Source organism: Bufo gargarizans, chromosome 3, assembly GCF_014858855.1.
Source record: "Bufo gargarizans isolate SCDJY-AF-19 chromosome 3, ASM1485885v1, whole genome shotgun sequence".
In the NCBI taxonomy this organism is placed as follows: Eukaryota; Metazoa; Chordata; class Amphibia; order Anura; family Bufonidae; genus Bufo; species Bufo gargarizans.
In genome coordinates this window covers 421,535,101-421,556,461 of record NC_058082.1, presented here as the reverse complement: position 1 = coordinate 421,556,461, position 21,361 = coordinate 421,535,101, and the positions used below count along the sequence as shown (strand labels likewise).

The following is a 21,361-nucleotide window of genomic DNA, read 5'->3' as shown; positions in this document are numbered from 1 at the left end:
TAAAATGTTCCTTTAGCCACAGATTTTTCATTTTCAAACGGGGTTTGAGGATAAAAATTACCCACAATTTGTTAAACATTTTCTCATTAATACGGCAACCTATATGTGGTCATATACTGCTGTATGGGCGCACAGCAGGGTTCAACAGAAAGAACACTATGGGATTTTAGGCCTAGTTTGGTGATGTATACAGCACTGGACGACAACTGCAGAGTCTCTTAAGTAGAAACCACATCCCTGGGAGAAGGAGTGCAGTGAGCATTTTGCAGAGTAAGCTGACACATAGTAAAAACTGAAATTTTTTACACAGATATGCCAATTCAGTGCCCAATGTGTTATGTCTATTGTATGCCAGTGTGAAAAGCAAGCCTTATTATTATTATGCCGTGCTTCCTGGTTTTATAAACACCCTATATGTGGCCCTAATCTTTTGCCTGGACATACAACAGGGCCTCACATTTGAGGCCTAGTGTCCCGATTTACGCATCTTGTGCTGACAACTGTATAGGCTCTGGTGTGAAATAAATGGAACCGCCAATTAGTGACCCCATTTTAAAGGGGTGAAGTATTTTGACACTGTGTAATTTTGCAGAAATAATTTGTAAAAGAGAAAGGAGACACCGCGCTCAGCCTAGTAAACCTGACCCCTATTAACCTCCGGTTCTGATCGTGTAAAACCTGTCCACCTCAGTTAGAAATGACAAAATTTCTAACTGAGTCTCTGATGGTTTCAGATGGGCACAACTATATTGAGCTACGGGCTGCTGTAAGCACCAAGGTTTCTTGGTGCTTACAGCAGCCCGTAGCTCCATAGGTGACGTCACCAGCTCCCCTTGTGAGCGTAGGTACAAGCGGAGTCTCGCTACCGGCCGGGGCGAACTCCACACAGCCTATTCTACCTTCTATTTGCCTCTGTGCAGAAGAAAACGTGCATACTGGAATGCCCGAGAAGGTGGTCCCCCTTATCCCACACATCAGTACCAAGGTAATCTTGTCATTTCTAACTGAGGTGGACAGGTTTTACACGATCAGAACCGGAGCTTAATAGGGGTCAGGTTTACTAGGTTGAGCGCGGTGTAACCCATTTATAACAGTGATTGCGGAGCTGTTTTTGACACTGCTGCTTATCCACTGTAATTAGCGCCGGTGGTATATCCTTTTATTTCTATTTTGCAGAAATGAATGCACGGCAGAAAGTTGCAAATTTTCCATAGATATGGCATTTCAGTGCCCAATATGTTGTGCCCATCTGAAACCATCAGAGACTCACACCACACTACTTTTATTAATAGGCGGGTTCTACTGGGTACATAAATGCCATAAGTGTGGGGGTAAGCTGCTGTGTGGGCATATGACAGAGCTCAGAAGGGAAGGAGCACCATTTGGCTTTTGGAGCTGAGATTTTTCTAGAATGATTTTCGGGTGCTCATCACATTTGCAGTGCCCCTGAGATACCTGTACAGTGGAAACACCCAATAAGTGACCCTATTTTAGAAACTACACCCCTATTTATCAAGCTGTAGAGTAAGCATTTTGACACCACAGGTGTTGCAGATGACTGCAGCATCCAAGGGGTTAATCCACTAGCATCAGAGTTTTCACAGATGCCAACAGATACTAATGGCTGGGCCCTTGCTGTAACAGCCATGCCCCTGCTACTGACTGAGCGAGCGCACTTCTGTGACCGCCCGATCAGTGCACCATACCATTACAAGTGTCAGGAACTCATACATGTATCGCACGTGTCGGGATGGTTTTAATGGTTAGTTCAATTTGCAGGTAGGAGGCCCCATGGGGGCCTCTTTTTCTGTCCGCAATGTGATGTGGAGCAAGTCGGATCAGTCATGACACACAATGTAAGTCAATGGGGACAGATCAGTTTTCTCTGACACAATACATAATACAACCGGATCTATTCATAACGGATGCAGACTGTTTTATTATAATAACGGAAGCGTTTATGCCGATTCATGACGGATCCAGCAAAAACGCTGGTGTAAAGGCGTCGGACCCCTACTGAACAGATACTGATGACCTAGCCTGAGTATAGGTCATCAGTATAAAAATCTCAGAAAACTCCTTTAAATGTTTAATCCAGTCTTTATAAATACGCTGAGGAAATGCAGGTGATCCTTCACAGCTCTGTAGGATTCGCCATTTCAGGTGAGCCAAATTGCATATTTCTTAACATGCTGAAGAACCCCAGGTGATAACTAACATGGAACATGTTCATTTAACCATGTGCATCTGACAGAATGGTGGACACATCTTGTAAAGCACTTTAAACTTCACTTAACTCCTAACCAGGTAAAGATAATGTGAAAATTCCAGTTTGTTTATTCTAGCCAAGACTGATATATCACATGACCCCCTTCCCATTGGGAAAACCTGAACCGAATTCAATATGGTGGATTTCAAAATGGCAGCAAAAAAAAATTTCCACCTCACAATAATGCAGCCTTCTTCCTAATTAAGACTTTCACACGATTTTCTACAAATTATACCAGTAAAAAAGGTGTGTCCAGACTTACTCATCCTGTATATCCACTGTGCATAATTATAAACCATGCATACGTTATAACCTTTGATGGACAGATACAGTATGTCACAATTTCCCAGTCTGAAGATGAGGTAGAAACCTTCTGGATACCTTCCATTAAATAAAACTTGCCAGTTGCATTAGAATAATGTTGGCCAAATCTTCCAATCTGCCTTCTCGATATCAAAAGGAAGATAAGGATCCAGGCAGCTGGGTCTTAACATGCCTGAACCTTTTGATCTCAGGAAGAGCTGCTGTCTGAGGTGTATGGCAGAGGCTTACTGCTCTCCCCCTTATTCAGAATTCATGCAGGCTCTGTCCTGCATGCATATGTATGGGGAAGGGGGGGGGGATAAGGAGAAAGTTGGCCAAACAAGTGGCCTTACGTCATCAGAATGTTTTATTAAGACTCAGACTGCACTTTTAAATGTGTAAATTTTATTTTCACACAAAAGCAAGAGAATGTAACACACAAACCCTGCTTTGTGATAGCGCTGTTACATACAACAGTAGAAGGGGCTAGGGAAAAATGAAAGTTTTTGTCCCAAATGTTACCAAAATGCACAAAAAAAAAAATCTCTATTTTGCCAGAGACAGTAAGAGTTGTGATATGTACACATAACTTTAAAGGAAGACCTAATATATACATGTAATACTTCTGGTAAAAAATAGAATCTAAAACACGTGAAATAAAACAATCTCGTACATGTGACATGGAGTGTCTATGTTGACAATTATTTGGCTATCTCCAAAGTTTTCAACCCTTTTCGCTTGTACATTTGTTAATGCATTACAGCAAACTAAAAAAAAAATACAATAAACAAAAACCTACAAATAAATCTGTAATAGTCAAAAAAGGCTGCTCAAAAATGACCACTAGTCACAGTGGACGCAGCCCCTGTATGCTGAACCAATATTACTCCTCCAGATTCACAGCAAATGTATAGGGGAATACTGCCTATAACCTGCCTCTCTCTGTATTGGATGTAAGTACACTTTGACCTGCAATAAATAAATAAATAAATAAATATACAATATTCTAATTTGCATAAATGCAAATTTGAGTCAGGGATAAATAAATACATGAAATGTAATTTAATCCACGGGCCTTCCCATAAATACTGAACTCTAAGAGTTATGGCCTGGCAACTTCATAACTGGCTATGGCAGAGGCCGATAAGAGGGCGGTAAAGCACTACCAAATGTGTGACCTGCCAGGCACGTCAAGTTATTGCATTATAATTAGAATACTTCTTGAAATAAAATGTGTCTCCTCCTTCCTGTCCTTATGTAAACAGTTTACTGTAAATGTTAGAACTGCTGGTCCTACAGCACCCACCCCCAAGATGGTTCCTTTAAAATGAGGGAACCATAGAAGGGTAAATAAGAAAAGACGGGTAACCCATCACCACTCTGCTCCTCACACTCCAAGTAAGTCTATTTCTACCAATGGTTTTGGTACCTAGTTAATCAAATTAACCTAAATAAACCTTCCTAATCAAAATTCGAGAAATACAGAGTATCTCTCACATTCACAACACATGGCTCTCCTTCTCTGTATCACAAATAATTTGTCCATATTTGTATTGCCATCTATTGCTTTTCCTCCATCTCCAGATTCCTACGTATAACAACACAGAGCCTCGTACCATATGTACACATATCACGTCTTCATGTCTTGTAGAGATGAACGTCCTGTCATATACATTCACCGCTGATACTCCATAACCTGTGTAGCAACCGCTTATAAGTAAGCTGTTGCATATCGCCACCACTAGTACTCCACGCCCCCGCGAAGCAACAGCCTAGAACAAAGCTAATTTTCAAGTGATTCTTCCATCCTCATATCGGGGGGTTGGGATATTAGTGGCAAATAGCTGCCCACTGTAAAAAGAAAAGCTCTACAGAGATATATCAATATATGCATAAACAGATGCATCCAGATAAATATGTGTATAGAAGGAATTGGGCATCATCTTCTGCCAAGGTAAGTCTCCCTCTCGGATGTGTAGAGAGGGGACATGGATGCAGGTGAGATACATAGAGTAAGAAATCAACTGGGCAGGAGAAAATGTTCCAGAAAGTAAGTAACACAGTCCCAGTGTCTCCACAGTGTCAGCAGGGAGAGCAAAAAGAGCAGGGAGGACAAAAGGCGTACCCGGGTTTTAACCAGTGGGGTTATAAAACTGGCAGCTGTAGAAACAAAGACTAGCAAAACGGCCATGAGAGCTAGTAGCACGTTGATGAACTTTCCTAGCAAAGCCCGAGCATTAGCATTTTCCACACCTTCCAGCTGGACAACCTGTTGCTGCTGTTGCTGTAACTCTAGCTTAGTAATACGGGTGAGGCAAGACTCCACGGCTTCCTGAAATTACAAAAGAAAAGACTAATTAAGAGAGGGGTTCTCCATTAAAGGGGTTCTCCAGGACTACAACAAGATGGGTGCTTTCTTCCAAAAACAACATCACACCTATCCATGGGTTGTGCATGGTATTACAGCTAAGCCCTATTCACTTCAGTGGCACTAAACTGCAATACCAGATACACGCCATGGACAGGCGTGGTGCTGTTCTTTAGCCCAGAGGAACCCTTCTAAATAACACACCGCCCTATTTTAAAGCAGTTTCATACAATTCACATTCATTCCCATATAGATTTTGTAAAGCTGGTACTAGAAAACATATAATCTAAATAACCCCATCCAGCCTGTGATACAACAGCCCCTATTGAGTGACCTTTAAAATTACCCTCCGGTTCATGAAAAACAAAAACCCATTAACTGGGGAGCAAACAGAACACTTAGGGTCCATTCACACATCCAAGTGTGTTTTGCGGAACCACAAAAAACACGGAAAGCGGCAATGTGTGTTCCGCTATTGCGGACAAGAATAGGACGGGTTCTATTTTTTTCAGGATCGGAATTGCGGGTCCACAATTCCGGATTGGGGCCGCACGTCGTGCGGCCCCATAGAAATGTATGGGTCCGCAATTCCGTTCCGCAAAATGCGAAATGGAATTACAGATGTGTGAATGGAGCCTTACCTGTGGCCCTCCTTTTCATCTTTTCAGCTGCAGATCTGCGAATTTGTGGGCTCCTCTTCTGCCATCCAAGATGGCCCCACCGCTTCTGAGACTGATATACAAGCATTTGGTAGTCCAAAGCATTTCCTGCTTGTCCAGCCCTGATCTTTGATTGATCAGCACCGCTCACGTGGGCAGCGCTGGTCAATCTGAGGGCAGCAGGAAGGGTCTCGGTCTACCAAATGCATAGATTGCATCAGGCAGTCTTGAGAAGCAACTATCTTGAATTGATGAAGAGAAGCCTGAGAATTGGTGGACCAGCTAAAGAGATGAAAAGGAGGGTACCAGGTACGTTTCTGTTTGTTCTGCAGTTAATGCGATTTTTTTTTTTCTAGAACTGGAAAAAATATATATCTTAGTACATATTCTTGAGAATTTTTTCACCACATAGGAAATGTTTGCTACTTTTGCATAAGCCAATACCAAAGTCTACCAAATCATGATAATATTAATAATCACCTACAAGCCTAGAGGTTGAAGGCTCTGTACACACTGCCATTAAAGGTGTATGATCAGAAGCTGCAATGCATACGGTAAGTGAAAGAGAGGCTTTCAACCAAAGGTGACCTCAGCAAGCATAGTTACCAATATATCTTTTTTGAACTTATAGCTTGTTGCTCTCTCTTGGACTTTATGGCTTCTGTAAGGTCAAGGTGGGATAAAGTTCTGTTCTGATTAAGAATGTAAGGCCCATATGTATGTAATTGTATGCCGTAAGGACACTGTTTGGATAATGAAGAGTATGGATATATAGCCATAATGAAATCTGATCTGGACATGGGAGTGATCCTCTCTAATAAGATGACCAGTATGAATAGTGAATGATACAACTGAAAACCTTTGCAAGGAAATCTGGTCTGGATAAAGGAGTGATCTTCTCAGAGAAGATGACCAGTATGGACAGTATATGGTGAAACTGAAAATCAGGTCTGGATATGGAAGCGACCCTCACTAAGAAGATGGCCAGTGTGAATAGTATATGGTGGAACTGAAAATCTGTGCCAGGAGATCTGCTCTAGAAAAAAAGCATGGTCTTCTCTAAGAGGTGGTCTTTTGGAAAAGTTTCAGTGTACAACTGGATATAGCATTCAGTTACATACTGTAGTGTCACTTATCTGTACCTGAATGTCCCTAGCCCGCTCATATGACTGATATGCAACTTTCTCCTCCATGCTGGCCAGTTCTTGCTTAAGCAATGTCATTTCATTTTGATGAAGCTCTGTCAGGTCATTCAGCTGCTCTTCCAAGCGCTCATACCTATATGGAATGAAATACTGCAGATAAAACATTCAAGACTTCTTTCATGAAACTATTCACAGGGTCCCCTTTTACCATAAAAGGTGTTGTCCTATATCAGAAATAATAGGGTAATACAGAAGTACAACCACATAACAGTAAAGCAGGGAAGAACTTGGAGAATAACTTTGCGTTGTCTTGTATTTAAACGTTTTATGAAACTATAAAATTCAGACAATTTTTCTTAAGGCGCCCCTACACCTTTAAAAGTATGTATTTGAATAGGGAGAGAGGAAAATACTGCTGCCAGGCACCTTTGGTGGCGATTGATATCCCTTGGGAACAAAATGATTGAGCGGTAAAATTCAAAGTGCCCGATCCTTCTCCCCAACCGCCCATCTGACATCTTCTGGAGGAGAGTTGGGAGCTCCCCACAAACATTATGGGTTCGCAACCAATACTCTAATCCAGGCATGCTCAACCTGCGGCCCTCCAGCTGTTGCAAAACTACAACTCCCAGCATGCCCGAACAGCTTACAGCTATCAGCCTACAGCAGGGCATGGTGGGGAGTTGCAGTTTTGCAACAGCTGGAGGGCCGCAGGTTGAGCATGCCTGCTCTAATCTGTATTACAGAAAACACTTCCCCAGTTCTACAGATGACTACACAAAAATTAGTTGAGAGAAAGTCCTATATTGCCCCATTACAGGTACACACTGTAGACATGTCATACCTTACACAGCTCAGAGCCTGTGATTACAGTAGGTAGTGTAGATCCCAGGCTGCAGACCAGCTGAAACATCCCTTGGCTCTACTGTCCATCTCTATTCAGCTCTGCCTCAGCCCAAAAGGTGCTGCTGGTTCTTAAAAGGTACTTTGGGACTAACTTTGATTAGTTGGAGTCTGACCTCTTTTTTCATTGCTTAAACAGACACATCATATAGTCTGCATGCGTGCTACACCTAGTACTGAATCTTGTCTCAGTCACTTGATTAGGAATGAACAGAATGAGCTGCTGTGTCTGTGTAAATAATGAAGGGGCCCTTTTATTGTGCTGATTATGGTGGTAAACCCAAATGTCCATTTGACCCCCTTTAAATGGATTGTCCACCCTGTAAAAAAAAATTCAAATGTCAAAACCATGCCCACCGAGAGCTGGGGAAAGCCAGCAGCCACAGACTATCTATGTTGTACCAGTATTACAACTCTGCGCCATTCAAGAGCTGCAAAGAACTGCAGTACTAGCATCATTAATCTCAAAGTCACAGAAAATCTCTTAAACATTTTTAGACCGCAAAGCCAAACATGAAAACATTGTCCTGTGCCTACCATGTGGTATTTTTAACATGGGCATCTTATTCTGTGGAAGAAGCCTGCGGCACTAGGGTCTGAGCACACCTGCTACCTCTTGCAGAATAAATATACCTATTTAAGCAAGTCTTGACTAAACATTTCTATCTTACCTGGAAAGGCAAGTGAAATTTTTCGGATGGACGATAATTCACAAAATTATTTGACTATTTGACTTATTTGATTATTTTATCCATGGCTTATGCTCTTAATAGTCCAAGTAGAATATGCATCAAATGCCAACACTGCACTCTCATTAAAAATACAAATGCTCAAATTGTATTACATTAGGAGAATGGCACAGCTATTGGCGGAGGACCATGACGGCACCTCAATGCATTGTCTGGAACGTGGTTTACCTGGAATAGTTTTATGGACTCTGCAGAGTTTGCTACATTGGTTGGCAACTGAACCTTTAGCATATCATACTGATACGATTTCTCTGTGCCCATTTCTGTTTGCCCTGTAGGCGATGGGCAGAAGGCTCCTTCCTGGCCGTTCCCACACCTTTCCTTCCTTCCCCCATACATTTATACATTGTTTGCTTTCTTATATGTCTCTTCTCCCCTCTGTGCCCTTTTTTTTTCCAAGTACAGGTTACACTAAATATCTAGACTTGTTTTTATGATTTGTACATATCCTCTGGACTCATTTCTGAAGTTATGTGTCTGACGTGAATATGTATTTGTATAAGGTGTCTTAATTCTTGACATGCAATTGTATATTATTTAATCTGTATCCTTTTTTTAAATAAAAAAAATCTTAATAAAAACGGTTTATGCACATACTGGATATTTCAATTATGTATTTAACATGTGTAACAAGACTAAAGCACAGACACCACCAGACAAAGCTGGAAGCACCTTTCAAAGTGCTGGTTTTGGTGTCAGAGTCTGCATGGAACAGCTGATCAGCAGAGGTACGATTGGATATTGATGATCGGTCATCAATATAAGAAGCCTGGAAAACCCCTTTAACATACCAGTCTTAAGCCTCTTTCATATGGGCATCGCGGGTGAGGGCCGGATGCGTTCAGGGTGCATTGCAGGAAACCCGCGCAAGTAGGCACGCAATTGCAGTCAGTTTTGTCTGCGATTGCGTTCCGTTGTTCAGTTTTTTCTGTGCGGGTGCAATGCGTTTTGCACGCGCGTGAGAAAAACTGAATGTGGTACCCAGACCCGAACCCAGGATTCTTCACTGAAGCTCGGGTTTGGTGTTCTGTAGATTTTATTATTTTCCATTATAACATGGTTATAATAGCATTCTGTATTAAAGAATGCTAAGTATAATGTCAATTGAGGGTTAAAAAAAAAAAAAAAACATAATTTGCCTCATCCACTTGATCGCGCAGCCGGCATCATCTTCTTTCAGGAACTGCAAAAGGACCTTTGATGACGTAATCGCGCTTGCCACGTGGTGAGTGTGGTGACGTCAGCGCAGGTCCTGCTGAATGAAAATAGAAGGATCTTACATCATCAAAAGGTCCTTTTGCAGGTCCTGAAAGAAAAAGAAAGAAGATGATGCAGGCTGTGCGATCAAGTAGATGAGGAGAGTTAATTTTTGTTATTTTTTAACCCCTCAAGGCACATTTTACAAAGCATTCTGTATTAAGAATGCTATTATTTTCCCATATAACAATGTTATAAGGGAAAATAATACAGTGAAAAGACTTTAATGGGGTCCGGGGTTGCTCATCCCCATAATCTCCTAGTAACCATGCGTGAAAATCGTACCAAATCCGTACATGCTTGCAGAAGCTTGCGATTTTCACGCAGCCCCATTAATTTCTATGGGTCCTGCATTGCGTTAAAAATGCTGAATATATAACATGCTGCGATTTTCACGCAACGCACAAGTGATGCGGGAAAATCACTGCTCATCTGCACAGCCCCATTGAAATGAATAGGTACGGATTCAGCGCGGGTGCAAAGTGTTCACCTCACGCATTGCACCCGCACAGAATTCTCGCCAGTGTGAAAAGGGCATTAATATAGCCCCCTGCTGCTGTCGGATGAGCCACAATTATTACAGGGGTTGCCCCATGAAAAATATTCTACTTTTTCAAACCAGCACTTAGATCTGAATACTTTTGTAATTGCAATGTATCCGTTTAGTGCCATCTGCTGTTTGGCCTTCTTAGTTACTTCCTTTAAAGAGGACCTTTGAACCCCCCAAAAAAAAATTAACTAAAGACATAGCGTTACTTACATGCCCCCGGTATTGCTTAATCATGAATTCATTTTTCTTTCTGTGCCCCTGTTTGCTCTAGCGATTGTTGAGGGTCCTAACAGTGAGGCCCCCAGGTGATACAGGTTCTTTGTGGGACAACCCTTGTAAAGTCTAATTTTATTTCTGTACTTTTTTTACATAATATGATACAATGATACCGTGTTCACTGAAACTCCCCCATGAAACATGAACATCTTTTATAAACACAGACATTATTTGTGCCTATATTCAATTTAGCACTAACCTGTAACGTTCCTCTTGAAGACATTGTGTCATATAGCTGTAATCTCTCTGGAGCTGTGATTTCAAGTCTTCCATGGAATCTTCAAGGTGGCTCTGTCCTTCTTTGATTTCACATAATTCCTCTAGAATAGCATCAAAGCCTCCATGGTGACTATGATGATGTCCATCTAGAGTGTTGGACCTTGGGCTGCCAGGTCCTGCGGGGCCAGCCCCAGAGTTACTTCCTGCACCAGCTGACCCAGAAGTAGCACTAGAGCACTCATCATCACTCCCATATTTGGGGCTTGGTGCCAAGGTTGCACTGCCACTTAGTGCCCTTGAGCCCCCCTGACCGTCCCCATCTTCTTCCATACCATCTTTAAGGTGTGGGATATTGTCAGCACTCCCAAATTTGTTTCGGATGAGACTGGCAAACTCTCTAGGCTTTGACACTACAGCTGTATGGGTGACCTGAGATAGGCCAGAAAGGCCTCCCTTGACACCTTCCACCACTCCTCCACTGAAGCCACTAATGCCTGCTCGCATATTTGCTCTCACGTCTTTTAGCCCTTGCTGCATGTCCCTCAAGACATCCTTTGGCTGTCGAGATATACCATTTTGTTCAATCTCCTTCAGTTTCTTGTGATAATGTTCTAACTTCTTGTGCAACTGGGCAATGGTCTGTGCAGATTTCTGGTTCTTTTTTTCAAAAACCTACAGTGGAAAAGAACAAAGGAGTAAATAAATGTGAATAGAAGTGGTCATACAAGTCATGGTAATACTATGATGCCATGCAATTCAGCATCTCTCTGGAGCTCCAGCCTTAAAAAAGATCCCAACCAAAATGTATTATTATTATTAAAACAGGTTGAGATGGGGAATGATGTGATCTTACTGCTGTCAAGTTGCCCTTTCCTTTGCACCATGATATCTTGCAATGTGAGAACGAGAGCATTAAATCCAGTAGTTAGGCAGCATGTGTCCAGCAATTAGTCACAGATTACTAAGGTCTGTCAGCTCAAAGCTGAATAATCACTGATGAGAGGACAAAAGATGGACAAGAGGTCTGGCATGACTTAAGAGGTATTCCAGTTATGTAAAGTTAGCACCCAACTATTAGATCTGTGGGAGTCACAGCGCGGTGACCCCCACTGATCATAAGAAAGGGACCCTGTGGAGCCCCCTGAGATGAACAGAGTGGCTGGTTGGGCATGCGCACACACCTGCTCCATTCATTTCTATGGGAGTTACAGAGATAGTCGCTTACAGGAACCCCACAGAACTAATAGTTTTCCCCTAACCTATGAATTGAGGATACCTTTCTATAACCAGAATACCCATTTAAAGGGGTTATCCCATGAAAAGTATTACTAAGGCATTTCAAGTAAAGTATTATTGGAATATACATGCAATAAAAATATATATATATTTTTTTATGTACATTTTCCTCTCTAGTAACGCATCATGCCGTTTCTCCTGTGGCCAAAATTCTGTTCCACCCTCTCCTGCATTCAGCAGTGGACCAACATGCACAGTATCTTCCATGCTCCCTTTCTCTCCTGTCAGTGCCAGTGTAGGGATCTCATAGCAAAGCAGGTGAATCAAACCAGGCATTATTCCTTCATTTGTCCATACTTTTAAATTCATGGAGATATATAACTACCGTATATCTCTCTAGACAGTGGAGAGGGAAAGTTGGGGGTGGGCATTGCATACTGTAGTGCAATTTATAAGTGAAATCGCTGGGGCTGTGTGTGAGGGACCATTATCTATGCCCAGGAGAAAGGGTTTAACAAGAGCTGCCTGAAATGCACTCCTGGGAGATGCAGATGCCTGACTGTCACATGCTACTGCCTGCCCACAGAAAGGAGAGAGACAGGTGCTCCAGATATGCGAGTGAAAAAAGAGAGGAAAGGTGAAAATGAGTCTGTAGTTTTTTTGGGGTCGATATATTTAAAATAGTGGTGTCCAGCACTCCAGATATTAGTTTTTTAATTTGTGGGATAACCCATTTAAATAAGCTTTTATTTATTTCCTATTGCTCAATTATACTTTTTAAAGAATATAGGTACATGGAGACCCCCCTATAAAAGCAATTCCACTTGTTCCTCTACTAAAATTAACAAACTAAAATAAGAATTTATCACTCAATCAAGTTTTATTTTGGAGCACCAAAATCAAATTCGCACTCAAGTGCAACAAGCGCAGGTCTAAGCTGCTTGGTGCACCATAACTTCTTAATTGATTGAGAAGGCCAGGATTCTCCTGCATCATCGAGTCTGGCCCTGAAATCCTGCACCTGCATTATGAGTTCGAACCTTGCTTTATGCGCAGAACCACCCTCTGCCCTGGCCCGCCATCAATAGAAATTGCTGTTCATGTGCCTAGGTGCACAGAACAGAATGGTCCATTAAAGTTTACCTTATGTTGTGTTTCTCTACATTTCTCCTATGATAGGATGTAAAGAACATTGCTGGTTTGTAAGAACTAGGCTGAAGTTAGAGAGAAGGAGCCTTTAAATACCCAAAGGCTAATGCAAAGTACTTCAATCTTAGAAAATGTTAGGACAATACCTGTTTGATACGGTAAGCTTGTTGCCGGTCTGCATTATTCGCCAACTTGAGATACTCTGCAACGTTGTCATCTCGAGCCTCCTGCTCAATCTTAATCTGTTCCGTTATCTTGAGGATCTTTTGATGTAAATGGTCCATTGCGGCTTTGGTGCGCTGTGGATCTGGTGCCCCTTCAGGGACTTCCAGGCTGATGTTCCCCTCTGAACCGCCATGGAGTGCACTTGGGGGGAGACTCAGGCTACTCAAATCCCCCTTGTCTGGCTGCTGAAGAAAAAAAAAGAAAAAAAATCTGCATGTAAATGGCATGATCCCAAACCAAACGTGGATATACAAAAAAAAAATAATTAAAAAAAACAAACAAAAAAAAAAGCAAAAAAAAATAAAAAAATGTACATATATAAAAGATTACAATTTGTTTTTAGAACAGAGTACAAATTGACAACAAAATGACGATAACTTTGATTTTGAAAATAGAGAAATAATAATATACTGGAAATATCACACTAATAGTCTGAGCAGTTACATTTCTCCTCTCACCATGTCACCCTCAGCCTTGTCCTCACGTCTTTGAGACAATGGTAAAGGTCTGTGTCTCTATTAAGACATTTTAAAACTGATAACATCCTGGTCAATGTGACTAGAGCATTAAATACAAACTCATAAAAAGGCATCTTAAAACTGTAAGTAGACACATGATTTATGCACATAAAAAGTGGATTATGTATATTTCATATGTATCAGAATACAGGACAACACTGGTACCTGACTGTGCTCCTTTCTCATGTTCTATTCACAAACTGACAAATCGATACTGGGAAAAAAAAAAAATGAATCTGCAATGGTGTCGGAGGCAAAAACTGAACCAAGGAGAGAGAATCAGCTGAGAAACTATTGCAGTAATCTGCAGGAAATGAACTGGGTACGATATTGTGCACTTCTCCTTTTTATTTATGTCTAAGAAACAAAGCAGAAGAAAGGACATGACAGCCTATACGTTATCCAACATAGGGCACTTGTGAGGAGGACCTCTTAAAGGAGCCCCCATGGCGATCAGTTGGCTCCTGACCTCCCTTCAAACAGCTATTTTGCCAGGGAAAGCCAGGGCTAGCCAGTAGTCACTATTGAGGAAATGTGGTGGTGGCCATTCAATGAATGGTCATCCATCTAATGCATGGATGGCTGAAGTCTGCATGTACCGAGTGGCTCTCCAATCTGGCTGACACATGGGTTCTTTGAAATGGTCAGCAGCTTCTCCTACTGTCTTAGAATATGGACTGGTGCACATCTCTCTGTATCCCCAATACCAAAGGAAACTGTATATGAAGAGTAGAAATGGAACGAGGGTCACTCATCACTAGAGGCGTATGGACAGCAATACAAACGAGCAGGTATTGAAAAAAGTCACGCTTTACTTGTAAAATGGCATATGACATCGAACAAAGGATCATGTTTGGATGATGCCATATCATATGCCATTTTACAAGTAAAGCGTGACTTTTTTCAATACCTGCTCGTTTGTATTGATGTCCATACGCCTCTAGTTACTGACTGACCCTCGTTCCATTTCTACTCTTCAGATAGGGTTCTTTGATTTCCTTATGCCTGACAGGACATAATCTGGGGGACTGTCTTCCTAAGACAACCCCTTTTAACACAGAATTCAAGCCAAGGACTCACATACGTCATGCATTTCAGGTACAGAGAAATGGTCCACGATTTAGTCAATGTTGGTCCACCCGTTTCTGCTTGCAAATGTATCCCGAATGCTCATCCCACAGATTATCAGTCTGATCCCAGCCACATCTTCTGCAATATCACAATCTTCCATTAGCCCTCAAAGGAAGGTTTTGATTGATTTCTCTTAAAGAGCATCTGCCATCAAAATCTTGCTGTTTTATGGGTTTTGAGCAATCTTTGTAAAATGCTATAGAATGTATTTGCACTTGGCGACTTAGTTTCTCATTAATATTCATTAGATGTAGCTTCCGCTACATGCTGACAGCAGACTGGCTGTCATTTGCAAGTGACAGATGATCTTTACAGTAACAACTCAGCATTTTTAAAGGGCCCCTTTACACAAGCCAAGAATCTGCCAGATAATCTCTAACGAGCATTTATAGGAACGCCCGTTAGCGATTATCTGGCGGTGTAAAGGTCAGTTAATTGGATCGTTTGTGCAGGCACCTAAATCCTTGTTTGCCGGCAGCAAAAGTGCAGGCTAAACACGCTCCGCTGCCGGCAAACAATGTGTCTGTATGGGGAAGAGTAGTGGCATAGAGATCGCTCCTCCGCATACTGTGAAGGAGATTGCTGTACGTAATAGCAGCGGTCTCCTTCACTTACGAGCAGGCAACTGCCGGGAAGGAACGCCTCCTTCCCAACAATCGCCTGCTATCTGGTGTGGCTGCATGTGGAGGGGTGATCGCAGTAACCATAGTTCGCCTTCATACTGTGGAGGGAATGAATGCATGTAAACGCAGCTCTTCACCCACAAGCAGGTGAACTCTTCCTTCCCGACAATTGCGAGCTCGATGGCTGTGTGTAAAAGCAGCATAAGACCAATGGAAAGGTTTTCCATGGCTCTGGATCAAAGAGATCCTCAAAGCAAAGATTACGGCTCTGACCACTACTTTGCAGGTCGAATTATCTTAAAGTCTATGAGCCCCTTTATCCAGCCATCTGTAAGCCAGTCCCACACAAAATAGCCGGCATCTCTCCAGACTCGCTAAAAATGCAAACCTAGCAATCGGCCTATTTCTGTATGTAGAGAGATACTGTAAGTTGCTGTCACCTCTGAATGAAGGCCCAGGCTTGTGTTAACACCTAACATGCCCAATACTTTTACACTCCAATTAAAGATATCAAAATACTAAATTTCGTCAAATGAGTTTACCAAAAGCAGCAGCTGTAGCGGACAAAGATTCTTCTGGATAGGCCAACAATATTACATCCAAGCGGGATGGACTCTTGACAACCTTGCCGATCAGTTGTTTGAAGAGCTGCGGCCTTTTTCGCCGTTTACGCTCGTCCAGATATCCCTTTGTACTTTTCAACACTGTACTTTAATTCACTTGAATGGGATCATAATCTGACACGTGTCTTTATGCAGCATTTACCATAATTTGTCTTGTTTTACAGAAATTTTTTACATTCCTTTTATTTGTCATAGTAGCCCATGACGTCACTTAGAACGGGTGTGGTCAGAAGTAATGAGACTGCATGCAACAGTGCAACATCTAAATGTAAATGTGCCCACCTATCTTTACTGTCTTATACTATAAAGAAAGGAATCACGTGCAACTTTACTGAACAGTTAGACAAACTGCACATAAATTTGCAGTAAATTTTTGCTGATAAGGGCTTGTTCAGGTCATATTCGTGTTTGCCGTATTTCTGTTCCGTCAGAGGATCTGTTAAACAAAACCTCTTCCGTTTCTATCCATAATCCATGGACTAAAATGTTAAACAAAACTAAAATCGAAAAGCTTTATTTATTTTTTTCAAACAGAAAAAAAAAAGTGCAGCAGACTTTCTAAAAAATAACAGAAACCTGAAAGAATGAACACAATCTGAGCGCAATCGTTGCTCAAAATAACCCATTCAAATACACTGGGAATAAAACTGGTTCCTCTGACGAAAAAGAAATTCAGAAAACCCAATGCTAATGTGAACAAGCCCTAAGCACCCATTTTCAGCATAGTCCTACCGTCATATATACATTATACTGCTACTTTCCAGTGATGGCATACAAGCAGTTGAATGTGCACTTCATTAGCAGCAGTACGTAACATATACAAATGTATAAATGGGTTAAAAGACGCGTCACTATGAATAGGAAATATTTCCACTAAAAACTGGATGAAAAGTAAGCAAGTGATGTTCACCAAGAGACCATGTATGAACATGTGGGTCACTGGTGAAACTTGTCACTTCTTTTACATGAGGTTTCACTTGAGACTGGACAGGATATCTCAGTTGTATTGATATAATAATATTACAAGCAACTTGATTTAAAGCACTGAAGAAATATAGCAGCACAGAAATGCAAGGTTTTACAAGTATTGCTGTCTTAGTAGAAATCCTTGGATCAAGAAGCAATCTAGAAGAGCCTCTAGAACCATCTGAAGAAAGGTTCAGTTCACTCCTTTAGCTGATATCAAACCTCAGTCACGTATTTCATTATGCCGCTCGACACAAATATGGTTATACCCGCTTTATATCACACAACTACTTACTCCAGTTGAAATGAGATGATTTACAAGCTGCATCTTCACAGGTCCCGGCTCAGCTGGGAATATTTCTGGCAATAGCAGACCCAACGGATTTGTGCACAGGGCCTGTCCAAGTACTCCCACAAATGGCAATTCTTCTTCTCCCTCCCTCATGATGACCCTCAAGTTAAGGAACAACCAGGAAAAAGAAGAGTAAACTAAAAGACTGTTCTGGTAGAGATGCTAATACATAATGGCAGACATGACTCCCAGCAGGATCCTGCAGTGCAAAAATTGTGGACCTTTGGATCAAGTAGGACCAGAATGAGAAGATAAAAAGGAAGCACGTATCGCTGGGTTGTAGGACCCACGCTCTAGCATTCTGTCCCCAGAACTGACAGGAAAGTGTGGTAAATGGCCTTTTCCCAGCATTCCATGCCAATCAATGGTCATCGCATGACTGATTTATCAGCTTGCAGGGGGACGCTTGGACACAAGGACACAACTGTTCCCTCATATTGATCTGAATCAGGGACATCAGCTGCCAGAGTTTTCAGAACAAACATAAACCAAGTGGTGCCAACATCTAAATACAATGCACTGCCATTTAGCTGCTGGGAAAGCACATTTGTGCAGAGCGTACTGCAGCCAAGCATGGAGAAACAGGACATGAGAAGATCACCGTGAATTAAAAGGGAAGCTCCAAGGCCAATATGCCATTGAAAAGTGTAAGCTATGCCCGCCTGTGCAGGCCAATGGGCACATGATTTTACCAAGAAACCGGCAGCCATTGGATGCAATGGGCAGGCGCGGCCACGTCAGGCTGGTTTCATGCCAACCGAAGCGTGGGTACGGTTTGCTTTGCAAACAGTCTTGATTTTAAAAAAAAAATCTACAGGTCCTATTCAGGTCTAAGTGTTTTCACAGCTAAAGTCTGATCCTTCATAAGATACTCCAATCCTACCTTCTCACAGAGATGTGGTGAGCACTCCAATCACCTCAATCTGGTGCATATTTCAATACAGGACTTAGATTTGCGTAAAAAAGGTGCCATTTTCCTTTGCTCTGGTTACAATGTGACCCTAACTATGTCTCCAAGGAGAAAAACGCTACATTTATTATTGCAAAATTGCACAAATTTAGGGCAAATTCCAACATTTGTATTAGGCTCGTTTCACGCATGGGGTGGGGGTTTATCAAAGACCAGCATTCTACATTAGTCTTTGAAATATCCCGCACTGCCGGAGGATGCGATTCATTTCTGAAGAGGCGCAGGTCTGGTCATCAATTAGGCGCATCCGCTGGCTGTCCGTGTGCCAGAATGAAGCCTATGGCAGCTTGGAGCACATAACCATATGTATTTTGCAGTCCGCAAAAAATACGGATGACATCCGTGTGCATTCTGTATTTTGCGGAACAGAACAGTACTATCCTTGTCCATAATGCGGACAATAATAGGACATGTTCTATTTTTTTTGCAGAACGGAAATAAGGACACATGGAGTAACTTCAATGGGTCCACAAAAAAAAAAAAACGGAAGTGAATGGTTCCGCATACGGTCCGCAAAAACACCAGAACAGACACGGAAATAAAATACATTTGTATGCATGAGCCCTTAATTTGCACCCGAAAACAGGCGCAAATGAAGAAAATGTGGAGGACCTGCTGGCCCCACCACTCCTGCCTTCATCACTCCTTTTCAGAAAATGGAGAGGGAGGAGCCCATAAGAATGATGAAATGGTTGCGGCCATGTGCGGTCAGCAACTTGCGGAACGCACACGGCCGGTATCCGTGTTTTGCAGATCCGCAAAGCACTACGGCCGTCTGAATGAGCCCTTAGTATGCAAGATGATTTCACATGCCAGGATAACAAGTATTTTTAGTTATGCAATACGCTATTAACAATGTATTTATTTAAAAAAATAAAAATATAATATATAATATATCTTACCATTTTATACAGCTGCTTTCTGCCCAATTCACCCTTCTATTAAAATGAATCAAAAGAAATAGAGGTGGTGACTATTTAATCAAACTTTGAAGGGGAAAGCACCCGACCCAGATGGCCTTCCCTTGTTGTATTATTCCTCCTTTCAAGACACTCAATCTCCTAATTATTCATTACAATTATGTCCTTTTCTCCTCCACATATCCCCTTGATCCACAAACAGGCGAAAGATCCCTCTAATTTATCATCCAATGTTGCTCTTTGCAACCAATCAGATTCCACCTTTCATTTTCCAAAGGAGGTCTCCAAAATGAAAGGTAGAATCTGATTGGTTGCTATGGACAACTAAGCCAGTTTTCCTTTACACCAGTGTGATAGATCTCCCCCATAGACTCCAAACATTACTACCGAATGTCATTCACCCTGACCAGACAGGGTTTGTGCCAGGTAGAGAGGGAAGGGACAACACTTCTAAAGGTTTTAATGCTGCAGTATGTCCTTTGCCCAAAATCATAACCCTCCCCCTCCCTCCCCCCCTTACTATTATTCGGTACAGATCCAGGAAAAGCTTTTGACAGGGGTGCTTGGCCTTTTATGAAGTGCATCTTGTCAAAATTCAGTTCATATAATAAGAAGTTCCCTTCATGTGGAGGCCCCAGCCTGTCCATACATTACACTGGCAGCCCAAACAAGCTGTGCTCCAATTATCACTGGGGTACCGAATAACAAAATGAGCCTTTCCAACGTGAACTATCCCTTTAACCTGTCCTACATTTTCACAAACATACATGAGGGAATGTTTTCAGTTTCTTGTATGTGTACAGCAAGGTGTCTGCACGAGCACAGGAGCCATGTCCACGCAATCATGGAGGACTAACTGTCACATGACATCCAGGGTCCCACAGCAGTAGTTATCTCAATCCAATAACTCTGACATGCTGCTGACAATAGATATGTCACGAGGGACCGCTGGGTAGCAATGGCAGCCAGAGGTATAATAATACCGGTCAGTGTAATACTCACAGGTATAATACAATCCAATACACAATTATTGCTGTGTATTATATGATCAGTGTGGCATCTTTTGCGGCCCTGTTGAAATTAATGAGACTCATTCATAAAGTCGTGTGAATGAGCCCTAAGTGTACGTTCACATCACCATTCTGTTTTCCGTTCCTCTAATCCGTCAGAACAACAGAAAACAAAAAGGAAAATTTTGCATCCGTTTTTGGCAGTTCCGTCTGAGATCTGTTATTTATGACAGTAGAAAAAGTCCTGCATGGAAATAGATAAAAAGGATGAGATTTTCTAAAATCTCATCCATGTTGCCACTACCTTAATACGCTGGGGACGTTGCAATTCTGCAGTGGAAAACCTGCAGTGCTTAAGCCACGTATGAACATAAACTTAAAAGAAAAAAAAGAAAAAAACAAAAAAAAACAAAAAACAAACAACACACACATGAATGTGGCTAGTGGTCATTTACAACAAGAACTTTGCACAGTAATGGACAGGAATAAATAGGATATTGCATTTCAGCCGGTACGTGGCAGTACACAGACAGCCGCTAAGACCATTCCATAAAAACACCTCAGTCCACAGATCCAAAATATCATGTTTGTTTCTACAGGTTAAAAAAAATACAATAAAACGCCACCTTTCAGGCAATCCAATAACTTACTGACAGTTGACCCACAGAACCAGGGAATACATGGCTTCTACTCCACAGTCCGGGCAGTACACTAGACATTACCAGTCATAGATGGTCCATGCTCTAAATTCATGTCAAACACCCTAAGAATGGAAGGATACTGGCTGTATATGGCACCACTTCACATCATCCACACAGGTAGAGATGGCTGCTGTGGACTTGAAGATCAGTTTTGCAAATAATCGACTCAGTATCAGAGTCCCTCTCACACATTTAGCCTCGCCCTGAGGAGGGAAGGCAACAGCTGGTATAATGGTGAC

General features: G+C 41.9%; 1 protein-coding gene across 9 annotated transcripts in view; it reads right to left on the bottom strand.

Annotated features, from left to right (window-relative positions):
* Positions 1-2,966: 2,966 nt before the first annotated feature.
* TMCC2 (transmembrane and coiled-coil domain family 2) overlaps positions 2,967-21,361 on the bottom strand; it is a 61,949-nt gene continuing 43,554 nt past the window's right edge. For 2 of the 9 annotated variants that reach the window (XM_044288417.1, XM_044288424.1), the window contains 4 exons: positions 13,230-13,493; positions 10,679-11,370; positions 6,742-6,877; positions 2,967-4,904 (listed from right to left, as the gene is read on the bottom strand). In XM_044288417.1, coding sequence (XP_044144352.1) covers positions 4,593-4,904; positions 6,742-6,877; positions 10,679-11,370; positions 13,230-13,493 — 1,404 coding nt within the window. In that variant the 3' untranslated portion in view covers positions 2,967-4,592. Of the gene's footprint in view, positions 4,905-6,741; positions 6,878-10,678; positions 11,371-13,229; positions 13,494-13,991; positions 14,113-17,464; positions 17,610-21,071; positions 21,307-21,361 lie in introns of those variants that run through there. The other 7 variants (XM_044288418.1, XM_044288425.1, XM_044288420.1 and 4 more) reach the window with 6 other exon arrangements.